The 18,200-nt window shown below is 35.4% G+C and overlaps 1 protein-coding gene across 10 annotated transcripts in view; it reads right to left on the bottom strand.

Annotated features, from left to right (window-relative positions):
- IMMP2L (inner mitochondrial membrane peptidase subunit 2) overlaps positions 1–18,200 on the bottom strand; it is a 1,183,069-nt gene that overhangs the window by 1,137,077 nt on the left and 27,792 nt on the right. For 9 of the 10 annotated variants that reach the window (XR_008536521.2, XR_010158935.1, XR_002944724.3 and 6 more), the window contains one exon: positions 4,772–4,908. Coding sequence is in view for 7 of the 10 variants with exons in the window: in XM_001166817.7 (XP_001166817.3) it covers positions 4,772–4,906 (135 nt within the window). In the remaining 3 variants the exon portion in view is untranslated. Of the gene's footprint in view, positions 1–4,771; positions 4,909–15,983; positions 16,052–18,200 lie in introns of all 10 variants that reach the window. The other variant, XM_003951112.5, reaches the window with a different exon arrangement.

Genomic DNA, 18,200 nt, shown 5'->3' on the forward strand with positions numbered 1-18,200 from the left:
TATTTAAATAACAGATATAACCCTGGCTATATAAAACAGAAACACATAGTTATTCTATCATGGGAAGTGAAGAAAAATCCACAAAGGGACATTACAAATTTATCACTCACCAACTGTTTCAGGAACACACGCTTGTTGCTATAAATACAAAGTCTCTATTAATGACAGGTTACAGAACTATGTAAAAACTCATAACTCATCCTAAGGGGTAAAACATCAGGTGAGATTTCTGAGCCAAAAGTAATTTGGGCAGAAAGCACGCAAGTAAGCCAATAAAGCATTCCAACATTAAATCCTGACTTCCTTTGACGTCAGCCCCAGCAGACCAAGGTGAGTGACGACACAGAGAAGTCAGCACAGGAGGAAATGTGTGCCAGCTTGTGCCCAGTATCTTGGAAGTGCAAATTTAGCAGGTAACATAAAACTCCATAACTCTATCTTAAATGCTGGTATATAAATCACAATGTATCTCTTTTCTTAAGAGTCTGTATCCAGCTTCTTAGAGTTCAAAATAAGTTACAAGCAATAATGACTGTTGAGTATTATTAAGCTGACTGTAGGTTAAGAATTTTTTTTAAAAAACATAGATTGAAAGAGAGCTTGCTTTTTGATGATACTTTTAATTTCAAACTCAGCAGGAAACAAGATAATCACAGGTAGCTGAAAGTCAAGACAATTTCAAACCCATAAATGTATGTTATTGATGAACAAAGACCTCAATGCTAATTAAACTGCATTTTCCTTCATATTCTGTAATTTCCTAATATATTCTGCATACATTATCTCTGAAGTCTGACCTAGAGAGACAGTATTGTGTAGCAGTGTTTTCAAGTATTTTTGCCCTCTGGCCATGCAAATGAAAAAAGGAAAATGGTACACTATGTAAAAATTATGTATCAATTGCAAAAAAAAAAAAAAGATAATGACACAAAATTATTTCTTTTACTTACTTTTTAAAGTCTTAAATCTTAGTTTTAAATGTGGAAAGCATATACCTTTTATCAGGACCAGTGACCCCACTGCAGGAATTCTCACTCAAATAAAATCTAAAACTTTGGCATGAGGTCATTAAACTATTCCTAGGGCACCCTTTTACGCTAAAAGCCTCTGTAAGCGATTAAAGTTCTAATTTGAATAATTACATTCCACCTACATAAATTCCCTCTGTAGTTTCAACTGTATGCAATATCAGTCTTCATTTCCTGAATTAAATTAATGTCGTGTAATGTGGTGCTTCTTTTTTAAAAAAAGAAGTACATCTACTTTCATAGGTAACCTTTCAGCAACCAGTAAAAGTGATTCATGTGCATGAGGGGAATAGGTCAGTATGAATAATCATTAACCAACAATTTGTGCCAGCATGTATTGTGTCGAGCATTGCAAAAGGGACAACTCATATAATGAAATGAATGCAGCTATACGGCTTTATAAAAATCAAATATTTTATAAACTAAATCCTATTTTCCATTGAATTTACCAATGCATCATTAGAAACTTTATTTTTTATTTATGGCTTGCCTTTAATTAGCTGATACTTCCCATGTTTGATCACCCTTATCTTTCTAGTCAAATACTTAATGAATTGCAAATTAATACTGAAAATCCTAACTTAAAAAAAGAACCACTGAGTAGTGTTTAAAAAGTAAATAAGTATTTCTCATAGAGGGAATCTTAAAAACATGCTTCCCCTAATCACAAACCAACAGAATTTTTGAAAGACCGAAAAACAATTCTTACAGCAAAATTTGTTACTCAAAGTGAATTTCCAGTGTTACCAAAACAGTATTTATTCAATAAACCCAAAAGACTAGTATTACACCTCCCTTTAATGAGATTTAATCTTTCGATCCTTGGATCTTTCTTAAATAATGTGTCTACCAGTTGCTGAGTGACCTTCAAGAGTGGCTTTTCCCAGAGTAAAGAAAAACAGCTGTGTTCCTTGCAGGATGCTCAGTGACTTCCAGAGATCTCCACACCATGCCAACTATTTCAGTCCTTGAGTCATTAGAGAAATTTAAAGAGAAGAATTTATCCCAATTGTCAAAAATTCTGTTGAACCCCATGACATAAACGTGTTTAGTTGATCAAAGCTGTATAGTAGCAAAGATGTCTTCAAATATGTTGAATTAGTTAATCCCTAAATCTCATTATTATAATTTCTGCTCTTAAAGAATTTAAAGTATGATTTACTGGTATCTAGTGAAACTGTAAATTAAATTATCTATTATACCTAGAGTTGGTCTCAAATTCATGAAATATAGACCCAATTGTAAAAACATATTTTCCTTTCTTCCTAGAATTCCATTCTACTTTGATTCTGAAAATAGCATCCTCTTTCCTCTAGGAAATGTCGCCTGTACTCCACTCCCCAATTCCCACAGAACAATGTGATTCAAAGAGATGCTGTCATTTTCTTACAGATCACTTGGCCTAGCCACAGGCTTGGGGTGTGTACTTGTTCAAAGCTGGACCAATCACGGTACCCCATTCTGGTGGCCAAAGTTGATCTGTATAGTTGTATAGATAAGGGCATGTGACCCAAGCTGAATACATCACAGTCCTTCCCCAAGATATTCCACACTGAAATCAAGGCAGTAGGAGCAATCTCTCTCAGGCGGTGAAGAAACTGGGCATGCGAGCTGCCAGCAGCCATGTACCCTGCTATGCAGAGAAAACTGGTCTGAGAGAACTAAGCCAAGATGCAGAGAAGAACTTAGAAAGAAGACGGAGCACTCCAGCGGCATCCAAGTCCTGGCTCTAGTTGTCCCTGACAACGGTCTCACTCGTGCCTTCCTTGTGTGTATATAATAAGCCTTCCAATAAATCCCTTTTATACCAAGCTATTTTCCTATTACCAGTAGCCAAGGAAACTCTATACAATATACCAAACAAATTCTAACATAATACATTTGACTTCTTAGGGATAGGGCCTAGGAATACTGCAAGAAATCCTAATACCTCTGCAAATTCAAATATATCTAATGCAAACCTGGGTTTAATCCATGAACCGACATTTAGAAATAACAAGATTTAACACTTTCTTCACTGCCTTCTTCACTGGGGATAAGCCTTGTCCTTTCATAAGGCAGTCAAGGTCTTGTGAGCAAGACCTGTATCTTATATTTTGCAATGAATTGCTCTCTCAGCACAAGCCATGAACATAGATGTTCAGTAGGAATATATTAGGCTAAAAATATGAAGATTGGGATATTATGATTGCCACATGATCCTCTGGAATATCATCAGATCCAAAGTAAGGAGATTTTGTGTTCTGGAAAAGTCCTTCTTAGAATAGTGATAGTTGTATAGCAAGACAGCAGTAACAAAATTGGGGGAAAAAATCATTCTTAAACTGATTATTTGTTACCAAAAGATACATGCTTGTGAATGGATTCAAAGGGATCCTTGGGACCAAAAAGGAATGTGGGTGGCTGTGAAGAAGGCAGTTTTAATCTGAAATGAAGAATCTGACTCCAAAGCTCAGCAAAGAAAGTCTACGCTTCCCTAAGGATTGAGTCTAAGACAAGGCTGCTAGGAATTCAAGATTAAAGATGCAACGAATGTAAAATACATTCTATCTTAAACATATTAAAGTGTATTTAAAGCCATATGTCTGTAAATCTTTCTTTCTATGTTTACTGTACCCCTACATTAAGATATTTTGGCATTGAAAGTAAGTGACCAGTTTGCTTTGGGCTGGTGATCCACTATGGAGAGAACCTGAAAGACAGGGTTGAGAGCAGAATCTTCTGCCCAAGAGAAGGCCCTAACCATGCTCAAATGATGGAAGTAGAATATAAAGGCAGTCCTGTTTTTAAAATGTAGCTTTTCCCAAAGAAGCTAAAGGATTTCCTGACCTTCTGTATCTGACTACCAGAACTCAGGGAGAAGTTCAATACCATAATTATAATAAATAAAGCAAACTAATTCTAACTCCTTAAAGCTGATAACTATGCCCTTAACTAGTTCTAAATAAAACAAAAAGAAAAAAAATTAGGCTGGTTATTCTCTGTATAATTTTGATTTTTTAGAAGCTTATATATTCATTTTAGTTATTTGTTTTATACAACTATTTACCACAACGCATGAACTTAATACATATTGATAATACAGGAAACCAAATCCTATAACAAAATGCAAATTCTGCCTAACTGCTTAAACTTACTAAAAAAGCTAGGTTCTAGACATCAACTTTAGGACAACATAATTTTCTCTAAGTTATTCCAGAAGACTATTTGCATAAAACTTTTGGAAATCTCCACTCCAAAGTTCTTCCACTGTAAACTGCACTTAATCTTTTCAATTAGCAACATGCTTAAAGAACACAATACAGTATCTGGGATCAATGGTCTAGACATTTCTACAAACTGAAATCATATACCTATATAACAAGAGAGCAACTGATTGTGACTCAAACCCATCTTGCAACTACACTAATAATTTGGCATTAAAAGGATATTCTAATAGAGCCATATTCACAGAAAACAGTGTCATTTAGTATAATTTCTTAAGAATCTCCATTTAAAATTCTCAGAAAAATTTAAACTACAGACCCAGAGAACTGATAGTTACTTTTATTAACCTCTCCTCTGATTATAATACGACTGTATTAGAAGACCTTAAGAACAAATTCAGTAAAGTAAAATTTCATTTCAATGCCTTTTTATAACCTTTCAGTTCCCAGAATAGGAATAAAATTAGCACTCTCATTTCTAGTGCTTGAAAAACAATGAAGTATGTGTTTTAAAGAACGAAGTTATATCATTTTCACCTGCATCGATGCTCCTTCTACTCTTGCCACACAGGCGACCCGATCCAAGAAAGTCACTGCCACAGGCACCGCCACAAAGAAGCCTTTACAAAAGGCCTTGATGTATCTTTTCACCCACCCTTGTGACTGTGCCATACCTAAAAATACAAAGAAAACAACTATGAAATTAGTCTCAAGAAAGGTGAAAAACAAAGACATAAAAACAGTACATGAAAAGTAAGAGTTACCAAAGGGCAATCTTGTCTCTTAATATATTACACACTCATTCCTGTAACCATTAGAATAAATCTGACTTACTTAAAGTCCTAAAGTGAAATATGTGAACTCAGGTTAATGCTTTTCCACAACTCAAGTCCACTTGCTAACTTCAGTGGGAAATTTCTCCCCACAAAACAGTAAGTTAGAAAAAAATAAGCATTCCAGAAGTAAATTCTTTTCTGTTGCTGACTATTATGATGAAGTTACTCCTTATACCCCTGATATCTGTTCTCTTCTACAGTAATAAAAGTTTCAGTGGAACATGTGGCTGCCCAACTAAAGACTGTTTTCCAGCCTCCCTTGCAGCTAATTGTGACCATGTCACTGGATTTGATCAACAGCATGAGTAGAAAGGATATAATTCTTGGTTGCACCCTGAAAAGGAGGATGCCCTCCCTTTTCTTCCCCATTTTATAACTGTAATACTAACAATTTGGTGGTAGGAGCAGGGGTGGCCATCTCAAACTATGAGATAAAAGCTTCAAGTAAAGATGACAAAGCAACAAAATGGAAGGATCCTAGGTCCGCAACACCATGGAGGCACCATACTGTCCTGCATTGCTTACATTTGGACTGTTAAATCACAGATAAATCACTTGCGCTGTTTGTGGTGGTGGTGTTGGTGTTGTTGTTGTCGTTGTTGTTTTTAGACAGGGTCTCACTCTGTCACCCAAGCTGGAGTCTTGGCAAGACTTTTTTGGATAAGACTTCAAAAGCACAGTCAATCATAGCAAAAACAGACAATGGAGATTACATCAAGCTAAAAAGTTTCTGTGCAGCAAACAATCAACGTAATGAAGAGACAACCTACAGAATGGAAGAAAATATAAGGAAACTATACTTCTGACAAGAGGCTAATATCCAAAAACGCATAAGGAACTCCAACAATTCAATAGCAAAAAGACAACCCAATTAAAAAATGGCCAAAAGAGCTTAACAATAATTTCTCAAAAGAAGACATACAAATAGCCAACAGGTATATGAAAAGAATGCGCAGTCATGAGGGAAATGCAAATCAAAACCACATGGATTTCATTCCACCCCAGTTAGAATGGCCATTATCAAAAGGCAACAAGTGCTGGCAAAGGTGGAGCAAAAGGAACCCTTATATCTGTTTATGGGAATGTAAATTAATATGGCCATTATAGAAAAGAGTATGGAAGTTCCTCAAAAAGTTAAAAATAGAACTACCACGTGATTCTGCAATCCTATTCTTAGGAATATATCCAAAGGAACTGAAATCAGTATATTGAAGAGATATTTGCACTCTTATGTTTATCACAGCACTATTCACAATAGCCAAGGTATGGAATTAATCCAAGTGTCCATCAATGGATGAATGAACTTTAAGATGTGAGATACATATATATATATATTATTTCGCCATAAAAAAGAATGAAATCCTGCCATCTGGTACAACATGGAAAAACCTGGAGGACATTAAGTTAAGGAAAATAACCCAGGCACAGAAAGACAATATTGCATGACCACTCATATATAGAATCTAAATAGTTAAACTCATAAAAGTAGAGAGTAGAAGGGTAGTTACCAGAAGGTGGGGTAGTTAGTGGGGAGGAGAGGTTGGGGAGATGTTGCTCAAAGGATATATAATTATATTTAGGAGGAATACATTTCAGGACATCTATTGTTCAGTAAGGTGAGTACAGTTAATGGTAAGATACTGTATTCTTGAAAAATGTAAACAGAGTGGATGTTATATGCTCTCACCACAAAAATGATAAATATGTTAGGTAATGCATTTATTAATTAGCTAGATTTAACCATTCCACAATGTACATGTACTTCAAAACATTATGTTGTATACAATAAAACTCACAATGTTATCTGTTCACTCATAAAATAAATAAAAATAAAAATACTCAACCACTAATTCCCTCCCAAATCTTTAACATGTCACAGGAAAAAGATGAATGATAATCTAAATTGGCTAATTCTGAATTACCTACTGTAACTGACATCAATGAGGGCTATATGTATGCATGGTAAGTAAGACCAGTACTCTTGTTTTTTATACTTTTATCAACATATATTGCACATAACATAACATTCACCCAAACCAGTAATCTTTTTATACCTAATCAAAATAATGTAACTCAGACTAACTTTAGAATATAAGCAATTTAAAAACATGTTTTCATTCAAACTCATCTAACAACTATAATCTTAAGTTAAATTGCTTATGAGTTCACACATCTGGTACTCAAGAAACGTGTTTGGCCCAAGGTACTGATTGTTTCTGTGAGCAGTCTTAACCACTATATTCCTAAAAGAGTAAACCTGCTTGACATGTTTCATTCATTCATACCCAGCTTTAATGTGAGCCCTTGAGTGAAACTAATTTCTCTTCAATGACATCTTTTGCCTAGAATCAAAACACCTTTACTAACTCATTTTATATATCTCTACAAAAGATTTAATATACTTTTCCAATGGACTATTTTACAAAGATCCCATTTATCATGTACTACCTCCATTAATATAAAAGAATAACCTTGACATATTTATCAAATCAGTACCTTCAAGATGCAAAAGATGCATTTTCCTCAATATTAGATTTCATTAGCTCAGTCTCTCTGAAAACACTTCTAACCACAGGTTTAACACAAACATCAGTCTTATAATAAATTTAAAAACAGAATGACCTCCACATCTATTCTTTTTATTGTTTCCAAAATATATATAAATAAATAAATCCAAAGAATTCAGATTATAAAATATCTGAATCCACAAATAATTTATAAAATGCTCCCATGTACATAGGAAAAAAAATAGTTACTATGTAGAAGAGAAAGGAAACGGCTCAACAGTAAATAATCAATTCCTCTTTGACCAGTTTGATAGCTTCAAAGTTATTTTAAGTGGTCTACACTTATGTTTAAGTCATATACAACTCCCAGATAATAATTCCAGGGTAGTGTTCCCCAAGCTTGCCTTGACTGACATGCTTAAAAATGAAGATCCCCACTCCGACTCAGACCTCCAAAATCAAACACTTCAGGTGATTCCCTTAATAGAGCAAGTCTGGAAAATACTGATATTTGGGTGTTTAAAGGTCAGCTGTTTACTCACTCCTCAAGTTTATTACCTTCTGAAAATGAGAACAGGGGAAAAGTTAGCAAAGAAATATCACCCTGAATGTCTCCTCACATTTAGTTTACTTCCTTACTAGATTAAGAAAAAGTATCTGCAGAACAAACATTGCACAGAAAATGAACACCACTACCAGATCCTACTTTGTAACCTCTACCTGGTTCCATCAGAAAATGACTTCCAGTGGATTTTCTCTTTGCCCCACTAAGGCAGTTCAATCATCCATCCACTCATCTACCCACTCACTTACTACCTGGCTCATTCATTCTTTCAACCAGTATTTACTAACGGTCTTCCACAAGCACTGTGTTAGGTACCAGGGAATCATAAAACAGTGAACAAGGCCAGTCCCAGTCCCTGATCTTATCAAGTTTTTACAATCAACTATGGAGTGATAAGGGTCAATCTGAAAATCACATAAACATACATAAGAGTTGTAATAAGTGCTATAAGACAGATACACAGACGTCAGGAAAGGTCTTTGAGGAAGAGGCTGAACTGAAAAATGAGGAGAACTTCTCTAGATAAAGAACTGTGAGTAGGCAAGGGTATTCCAGAGAGCAGCCATGTCACATGCAAAGTCCCTGGGTCAGGAGTGGCCATGTTGTGATGGACAACTGAAGGGAGGCTGGTGCAGATAAAGCACACAGGAAGTGGAAGAGCACAGTGGGACATGAATGGGAGGAGGCAATGTAAATCCCAGAGCAGTTAAGACCTCACAGGCCCCGTAAGGATTTGCAGCAAATGAGAAGTAACTGAAATGTTCTAAAATTGAGGTGAATGATCCTATCTGCATTTTGAAATAATCATCTATCTGAAAGTCTGGATAGGACAAAAATGGATATAGGGAAACCACATTATTCTAGTGGTCCAGGGCAAGAGATGATAGTTGGAGTAGCACGATAGTGGAGATGTATTAACATGGGCAGATTTATGTATATATTTTGGAAGTTAAACTGACAGGATCTGGAAATAGATGGGCAATGGTGGGAGAAGGAAGGAGATAAGAAAGTGTCAAGGGGCCGTGGTAGCCTGTCAAAGGACTGCTATTCTGTTGTTCTCTTGAATTACATGTCAAAATATTTAATACTAAAAATATGCTCATAATTCCATTCCTCAAACTTTTTTTTTGGCAAACAAGCAGATGTGCTCCCTGCCCTCAAGGAGTTACAATATGCCAAGGAAGACTGCCCTTCAACAATTATTTCCAATGGATGAGCATTAAAAGGGACGATGGCCCTGAAGCATGACAGCATGAAGCAAGGCTGTCTATTCATCAGAAAATGATCAAGGAAGGCCTGCCCCACTCCACCCCCACCCCCAAAAAATGGCATTTGAGGCAAGACCTCGGCATTTCAGGTAAAAGCAGTAACATATATGAAGGCCTAGGGGCAAAATAAAATGTAGCTGTTTAAGAAACTAAAATAAGTTCAGTTTGGATAGAGTATATACAGAATTTATTACGTGAATTTTTAATTCAGTAAGCATTTATTTGCTATCAAGCAGCAATGCTAAGTACAGAGGATATAAAGATGGCTAAGCATACAGTATAGTACCATTCAAAAACTCTCACTAAACAATACCTTACATTTCTACATACATTTATATGTGCACATAAAAGTATTTAAAATGGAATATTTATATTGTTTTAATTGTTTAATAACCACTCATATGTTACTTGTGTAATTATTAAAGTATACCAAAAGAGGGAAGAAAGCAGCATCAAAATGCTAGCAGTAGTTAATTCTATATGCTAGGAATGGAGACGATTACTATTTTCTTCTTTGAATTTTTGCTGGTTTCTAAAACAGAAAGATGGTATCTGCCCTAGGAAGTTACTATGATATACAGATAATATGGGGTAACACTAGTGTTAATTTCTATCCCATCACAATGAACAAACCACACTCTCACCCCAATCTCTGCTGCTCTAAGTAGTACAAATAACACTGAGCAAGATTCTTTCCTGTTTATGCAGCAATCAATATATTTAACTGACTATAATGTTGTTTATGTAGCCAGTGCAGGCTATCTATATTTCTGGAAACTTCTGGAAAGTTCTGTCAAATATTCGCTACTTTTATTTTAAGAGGCACAGAATGGAAACATGTCCTCTCTTTGCTGTTCATCATGCCCTGCATGCATGGACCTTCACAAAACAGCTGAGGATACCTGCAGGACAGAAACGGAATGCTTCCAAATATGATGCCACAGCTATCTTAGTTATAAGGTAGTATGCATGATTAAAATGTAAATTAAGGGGGAAACATTAATAAAAGTTGCATTAAATAAACATTTCCTGAATTGTAAGCCTCCTCTTCTTTTCCAGTAATGCTCTCCTACATTACTTCTACTCCATGTAGTCACTGGTACCCAAAAAGGAGCATGGTAATGAGACTCAAGAGACCTGAGGTAGATATCTGTCTCTGTCTATAACCAGCTCCATGACTTTGAACAAGTCACTTCTGGCCTGTTTCCTCATGTGTAACAAGAAGGGGCTTATTTGGGAGGCCAAGCAAGAGGGTCACTTCAGGTCAGGAGTTCGAGGCCAGCCTGAGCAACACAGCAAGACTTCCATCTGCTAAAAATTTAAAAATTAGCCAGGCATGGTAGCATACACCTGTAGTCCTATCTACTTGGGAGGCTGAGGTGGAAGGACTGCTTGAGCTAAGGAGTTTGAGACTGCAGTGAGCTATGACTGTGCCACCACACTACAGCCTAGGTGACCAAACAAGACCCTGTCTCCAAAAAGGGGGGGGGGGTAGATTTAATATCTAAGGTTCTTTCTAAGCCAGAATTCTTTATTTCTATAACTTTTTATTGTCTTTTAACTGTTTCTTAAGAACTTTGGCAGATACTAAAACAAACACTGAGATCACTATTGACTAAGAAAAAGTGAGTTGCCTTTATGGTTTGAGACTTTTTTAAGTATTGAAAATAAAAAAGAATTAACTTTTTTTAAACAACTGGTTAAAAGACCCAACAGTGAGGGAGCTGAAACCAGTGCAAATGATGTAAAAGAACATTTTAAATATAGATAAAGACCTGAACACCGTTGCTCTTTCACTTCTCATTTCCACAACTTGACTGCTGACCAGAGCATTGCTACCATCGCCTGCACAACAAAGTCAGGGCAAGTGTTTTTCTGAGAGATTATAAAGGAGCATGTGGGAGATGTCTCAATCTGATATGTGCTGATCCTGCTCCAAGCCAAGGAAGCAAGAGCAATAAAAGCTACCCTGGAAACAAGGTACAAGTGGTTGCTATTTTCAGAGGCTCAAAAGAAAACGCTCAATTCAGTCCTGTTTTATCTGAATTGTGAGGGGCACCTATATTTCATAATAATAAAACACTGTTAAAAGCTTCTATCATGTAAATACTAAAGAAGCCATTCATACATGAAGAAATGAACACAACATTTCTATGTTGTCATATCCAATAATTTTCTTAAAGTTTTATGGCATTCACATATTGGCAAAGTTAATGCACCTCCTTGTCTATGTAAATTGCCAAAGAATCATTCAGATGATCCGGTCTTTTGTTCACACCTTAAATGTTTAAAACCACCACAGTAATAAGTACCTAGCCCCGACTTCCTCTGGGAAAATTTCATCTAAGCAATAACAATCAGGTACTAAAATCATCCCCAGCAAAAAGGGAATAATTTTTATCAGTTACCTCATTCTTCTTGTAACTATGGAAGTCACTGAGGTTCAAAACACTGCTCCTGAGAAAATTATTGCTTAAAATTGTAAGTACACCCAGTTCATTGTTGAAGTGCTTAAACTGAGAATATTTTTTAAATAAGCTTTCAGAATCAAGTGAAATCATATTTGCCACCTGGCATACAGCACTTACAAGTGAGAGTTTCTTGGTGATGCTGACCTCAACCACATAACAACCCACACTGTAAATTTCTCTCCTTCCCGTAATAACTTGTGGCTTGATCATGCATTAATTCATCTAAAATTGTTCTTAAGCCTGCTTATATTTTAGCTTGTACAAAGTCACCAATCACTCATCCATGGCAACCAGGTGGATAAATCCACCACAAGTCATCCTAATTATAAAAACTATTTAAAAGTTGCGTGGGAGGTTTGAAGGTAAGAGGAAAATAATAAGTTATAAAGCAGTAACTTATGTAAAATGTAACCTTTCAATCATCATAAGCCTACACAAAATCAAGATTTTATTTATAAAGAGGAAACCATCAAACTATGAATATCAGAGAACACAAGAGTAGGGATCCAAGCAAATCTGACACACAATTCCTGAATCAGTCAGTATATGTGTACCTACCATGCACCATGGAATTGTGCTAAGAGATAAATATGTGTTATAGAACAAGGTCAGCATGGTCCTTTCTCCACGTAGAGTTTGCATTTTCATTCTTTCAACATTAAGTGCCTGCTTTGTGCTAGACACTATGTTAAGACACCAGATTGACCAAGCCATACTTCCTCCCCAGAGGGACCTGTGACAAGGTCACAAGAAACAAGTATATGACCATAAATAATCCAGCTATCATCCTCCATGGATCTTTCTAGCAGCCCCTGGTACCAATAACCTGGCTCAGCAAACAGAGCCTAAGCATGTGAAAAATCAGGAGACATTTGGATACATGTGGCCTAATACAAGGATAAAAAAGAAAAACTGATGAATTACAACAATTTTGGTTCCACTGGAAGCAGATCCTGGCAAGTAATCTATAGAAAGCAATTTAAAAATTTTTTTCAGGACTATCTTGCTCCTTTCACATTATAAGTAAACAATATTTTATAAACAGACACTTAGTACTCTTTAGAACATGAATACCAGTATCAAATTCTTTATCTTTAGTCTTGTCTGACCTAGTAGTTCTCACTTGAAAATTCTCAGGAAAGACCAAAATGGCACATACACAAAAAAAGAAATAAGAAAGAAAGAGGAAAACCAGCCAAAAATAATAAAGGAGGAGAAATGTAATTATGTAAGGCATAAAGTTAGTCATTTTTTGGCAAAGATACCCAATAAAAAAGTCAACACTGATACAATGATGAAGCTAAGCCCTATAAAATTGCTTCTTTCATGGAGATAATTGTGACTTTCTGTTGGTAAACTGATAAGCATCTGGATACTAAGAGAAGAGAGGTTAAAACTGATGTATTCAATTTTAAGTCAGCAATATGTAAAAACAAATGAATTTGAAGGTCATGCTCTAGTACAACTGATGTAGAGAGAAAATACAACCAGGAAACAACTAGGATACAGAAATTCATAAAGGCTTCCTGATTTTTGGTAAGGACTCCTTCAACTTGCAAACATCATGCATTTATGCACACCCTTCCCTCTGATTCAGTGGAAAAGCAGGCCCCATCCTATCCAAGGTGCTCTTCAGAAGCAGCATCAGCAAAGAGGGAAAGTCAGTGAAAACCTGGTGGGCTTTGAATCGAAGACCTCAGTTCAAATCGTGATTCAACAGTGTGGAAATTACTTTATCTCAGTAAGCAAAATTTTTCATCTGTGAAACCTTGCAGGGTTTCCAGAGGTTCAAAATGTTCATATGTGTTTGTTTTGTTTTGTTTACATAAGCATTTGTGTAAAGAAAATGACTAGATCATCAAATAAAGGATATTTCTTCAGATAAAGCATTAGCTATGCCTAAGGAAGAGGACTAGTAATAACAAATCAAAAAAGGATAACAGAATTAAGGATGTCCATTACAGACAATAAACCAACAAAGCCCATCTTCTAGGTGATAAGACACCTAATACATAATCATTTTGTTCTGCTTTGAACCTCATGCTGTTCTAAGATTTGACCAGTTAGGGGCAATCATATGTACTGATATTAACCAGTTAACAAGAATGTATTCAGCACTGTCTTAGGTGTCTTGAGATTTTTTTAAAAGCAAAATAAAAGGAAATATATGACTTAGTGCCAGAATTGGACCACAGGGATAGATTATATAATATTCATTGAGGAAAGAATAAAAAGGAAGAAAACTGGAATTACAGGAAAAAAATTCATGATGAGAAAGGCTAAAAAGAAAAAAAAAGGAATTAGAATGTAGGTGGTGGGTTTAAAAATGTTCATTATAAAATTCTTAGAATGTTTCTGTATGTTTAAAATTTTTCCTCAAAATTTTGGAAATAAAAGAATAAATTACATCTGTTAAGTCACTCAGATAAAAGAAAAATATAATTAGAATGAAGATGCATACAGCCCATCTGAGATAGCAAGAATGCTGGCCAGATCAGCGAACAGGACATATATTAAGCAAAGTGAGACATAAGACTGAATATTAATTTTTTTTTTTTTTTTGAGGCAGAGTCTTGCTCTGTCGCCCAGGCTGGAGTGCAGTGGTGTCAGCTCACTGCAAGCTCCGCCTCCCGGGTTCACGCCATCCTCCTGTCTCAGCCTCCAGAGTAGCTGGGACTACAGGCACCCACCACCACACCCAGCTAATTTTGTTTTGGTATTTTTAGCAGAGACAGGGTTTCACCGTGTTAGCCAGGATGGTCTCAATTTCCTGACCTTGTGATCCGCCCGCCTCGGCCTCCCAAAGTGCTGGGATTACAGGCATGAGCCACTGCATCCGGCCTGAATACGAATTTTTCTTGTTTTAGTTGTTTTCTTTTTTTTTTTTCTCATCAATATGGACATCTTCATGGCTCCAGTAATTTTGGAAACCATATAAAGCAAAATCCTTTAACAATAACCTAGGACTCTCTAAGAACTGGCTCAGGCCATCCTAATCCTATAAATTATCCTTATCCTGTAACTCCAAATAGACACCACTTAACAGCATTTACAACCAAGGCCTAATCTCAAATTTCAGTTATTAAAATGAAATAAATTCTGCAAAAAGTTTACCATAAAAATTAATAAGACAGTGAATAGCTTTTTACAGAGAAAAATCCTATTAAATGATAACCATTAGCAAGGAGAAGCTTGGTAAGCTTTAAACCCTAATAACCACAAAATTTGGATTTCAACACTGTACTCTATTTTTTTCCAATTTAATAGAAAAGCATAACTGCTATCATTAAGTAGAAGCTAAAGGCAACGTGAATTTTAAGCTAACAATGTGAGGACTTAAATATGTATATAAATGAAACAGACCAGCTACTTATCCATAACCCAAGCAAAGCAATTAGAGGATACTTTTCACCATAAGTCCATTTTTTCTTGAAGTAATAATACAGTGGGTTAGTAAAAGGATATATTACCAGCATCAGGAATACTCACTGAATAGCTAAGAAGAAAATACTGCATTATTTGGCATTTGGGCTGTGTTCAAAATTGGCTTTAAAAAAATTAAGAAGGCCTATAAATGGAAAAAGCACTCTTTTTAGAAAAAAAAAATCTCAAGAACCTTTCGAAAATCAAAACTTAGAAGAAGTGAGACAGGGGAAATAAGAAAAAGGTAGTAACACTCAGAACCTAAAAAAAGAAGGGTACAAAATATTAGAAAGTGGGCATTAGGCAATAACATGAGTAATGGAAAAGTATCACTAGAAACCATGTGACAGCCAGTTTCCAAAGCACGGTCATCCAAGTACCAAGCTTTGCTGTTCCTTATCTACTTTGCTACCTCACATTTTTTCCTACTATCTGACACTGCTTCATATTCACTTCTCTTACACTGCAGCCCTACTTCGGTCTTATTTTAGAATGGTACAAGGGTCTTATTAGGGCTCAACAATAAGCGGAATTGAAAAACTTTTTTAAAGAACATGGTTTCTGGGTCTCATGAAAATCCTATCCTGATCCCTACTCTTCATGCCTCAAATATATTGCTATCTATACTAGAATGCAAATGCCTTTACTAGAATGCCATATCAACTCAAGTCATACTTACAACATGGCTTTTCCTTTGATCAGGGTTGGGAGTAAGGAGTAGGAAGGCTTCTCAAAAGAACCAGGCCACTAGACCCCAAGGGACAAAAATGGAAAGAGAAAGTCACAAAAAAGTAGGACTGAAAAATACAATTTAACCAGCAAACTTATAGCTAGCCCAGGGACTATTACTACTCTTTACAAAATGATAAATACAAAAAAATTAGAAACACAGGCTCCCCCATCAGGAAAGCACATTAAGGCTCCAATTAGTCTGTCAAAAATAAAATCTATTCAGACTATGGCTTGAAGATTTGGAAAGGTGCCCACAGCCCATGTATGGCAGCTGCAAGTCCATGGGGAGTTCAAACAGCAACAGTGCAGACTCAGTACTGAAGATGCAAGCCAGAGGAAAAGATTTATGCAATTTAAGGTGAAAGCAACAGAAATAAACTCCCTTGGAATGAGTGCTTATGGTCCTTTTAGCTTATAAGTGCAAGTGTACCCACAAACATGCATGCACACTTGCTGAAATGGCAACAAAGGCCAAGTTAGCAGCATATGTTAAAAAAGAAAAAGTAAAAATAAATATATAAATAAATAAAACAGCCAAGAGGCCAGAGTACAAAGAAGCTCATCCTGAGTGGCCTGGAGATAAAAGCAGATGGAGCACAGCATTACCCAGACTCAAGTGTCTGTTGCACAAAAAGTCCAGGTATTATAACGAGCCTGTGGTATTACAGCAAATGGAACTGCGATCTCATTTAGATTATTCTCCACTCTTATATGCCTTGTTTTGATTTCTGCATACTTGCCTATAAATTGGAAGACATTGTTTTAAGATACCTGTGAAATTTCATCAACTGTGGCTAGAGTTGAAATCTTAACTTCAACCTTAAGAGAAACACTGAATCAGAACTACAAAGCTGACCCGCTCCTAAATTTCTGATGATCCATGGAAACTGTGTGAGATAATAAATGTGTTAAGCCACTCATTTGGGTGGTTATTTGTTTTGCAGAAATGACTAATACAATACAAAATGCACAAAAAGACCCAAGGGCGCAAAGAAACTTGGTATTTGATAAAGTCGACATTCATATTGGGAAGAGAAGTTGAATTAACAAGTTATGTTGAAACAATTAGCTACAATTTGGAAGGAGAATAAAATCAAAGCTAGATATTTATTAAATTCATTATAAGAAAATAAATTCCAGATAAGCCAAACATTAAATGTAATAAATAGAAATATAAAAATAACAAGAGAAAATAAAGGCAACAGTCTTTTAAGGGTGGAAAGAGGTCTTTCTGAACATTTTACAAAATCCAGAAAACATGAAAGATAAATACTGATAGATTTCACTACATAAAAATCAAAACATACCATAAATAATGTTAAAAGACAATCAGCAGGACATAAAAAATTATAATATCAGTATCTCTAAAATTACACAATTCTTATAAAGTGTAAGAAAAAAGACAATAATTTTGAGAGAAAGGTATTTCACTGAAACAAAATATGGACAGTATATAAAGACATAAAAAGATGTACAAACACACTAATAATAAAATCAATATAAATAAAAACAAAGTACTACTTTAGTCTATCAAACTGACAAATTTAATATGGTAATATGTACCAAAATGTTACATGAATATACCTTCTGATGCAGAAACACCACTCCAGGAATTTATTTTATGGATGCAAAGATATGATCAACGATATTCAACATACCATTTTTAATGCAGTGAAAAAATGAAAACAACCAAATGTTCACAAATATGTAAATAAATTATGACATGCATACAGTAATTTGCAATCATTAAAAAGAACAATATATCGTTATATTGCTTGAGATTCTCCTCCAAAAAAGTTGGAAAACTGCATTTTTAATATGAACCCATTTATGTGAAATTTTAGACACACACAGCATCATCCTCATCGTCATCCTTATCATCATCATCATAGAAAGAGGTCAAATAATAAAGAATATGAACCAAAATGATGACAGTATTTATTTGCAATGAAAGGAATTTCACTTTATGCTTTATATTTTTCCATATTACTTAAATCTTCAGTAATAGGTATTTAGTATCTTTATATACTAAAACAAAATTAATATTACAGTCTTTTCTGCTACAATAGCTATTTCTTAATGTAAATTAGCTCATATATAGGAAAATGACGTCAGTCTTACGTGAAAGCTATGCTGGTTCATACACAATTTTCCCCAGTACATG

The sequence above is a fragment of the Pan troglodytes genome, chromosome 6 (genome assembly GCF_028858775.2).
Source record: "Pan troglodytes isolate AG18354 chromosome 6, NHGRI_mPanTro3-v2.0_pri, whole genome shotgun sequence".
Classification (NCBI taxonomy): Eukaryota; Metazoa; Chordata; class Mammalia; order Primates; family Hominidae; genus Pan; species Pan troglodytes.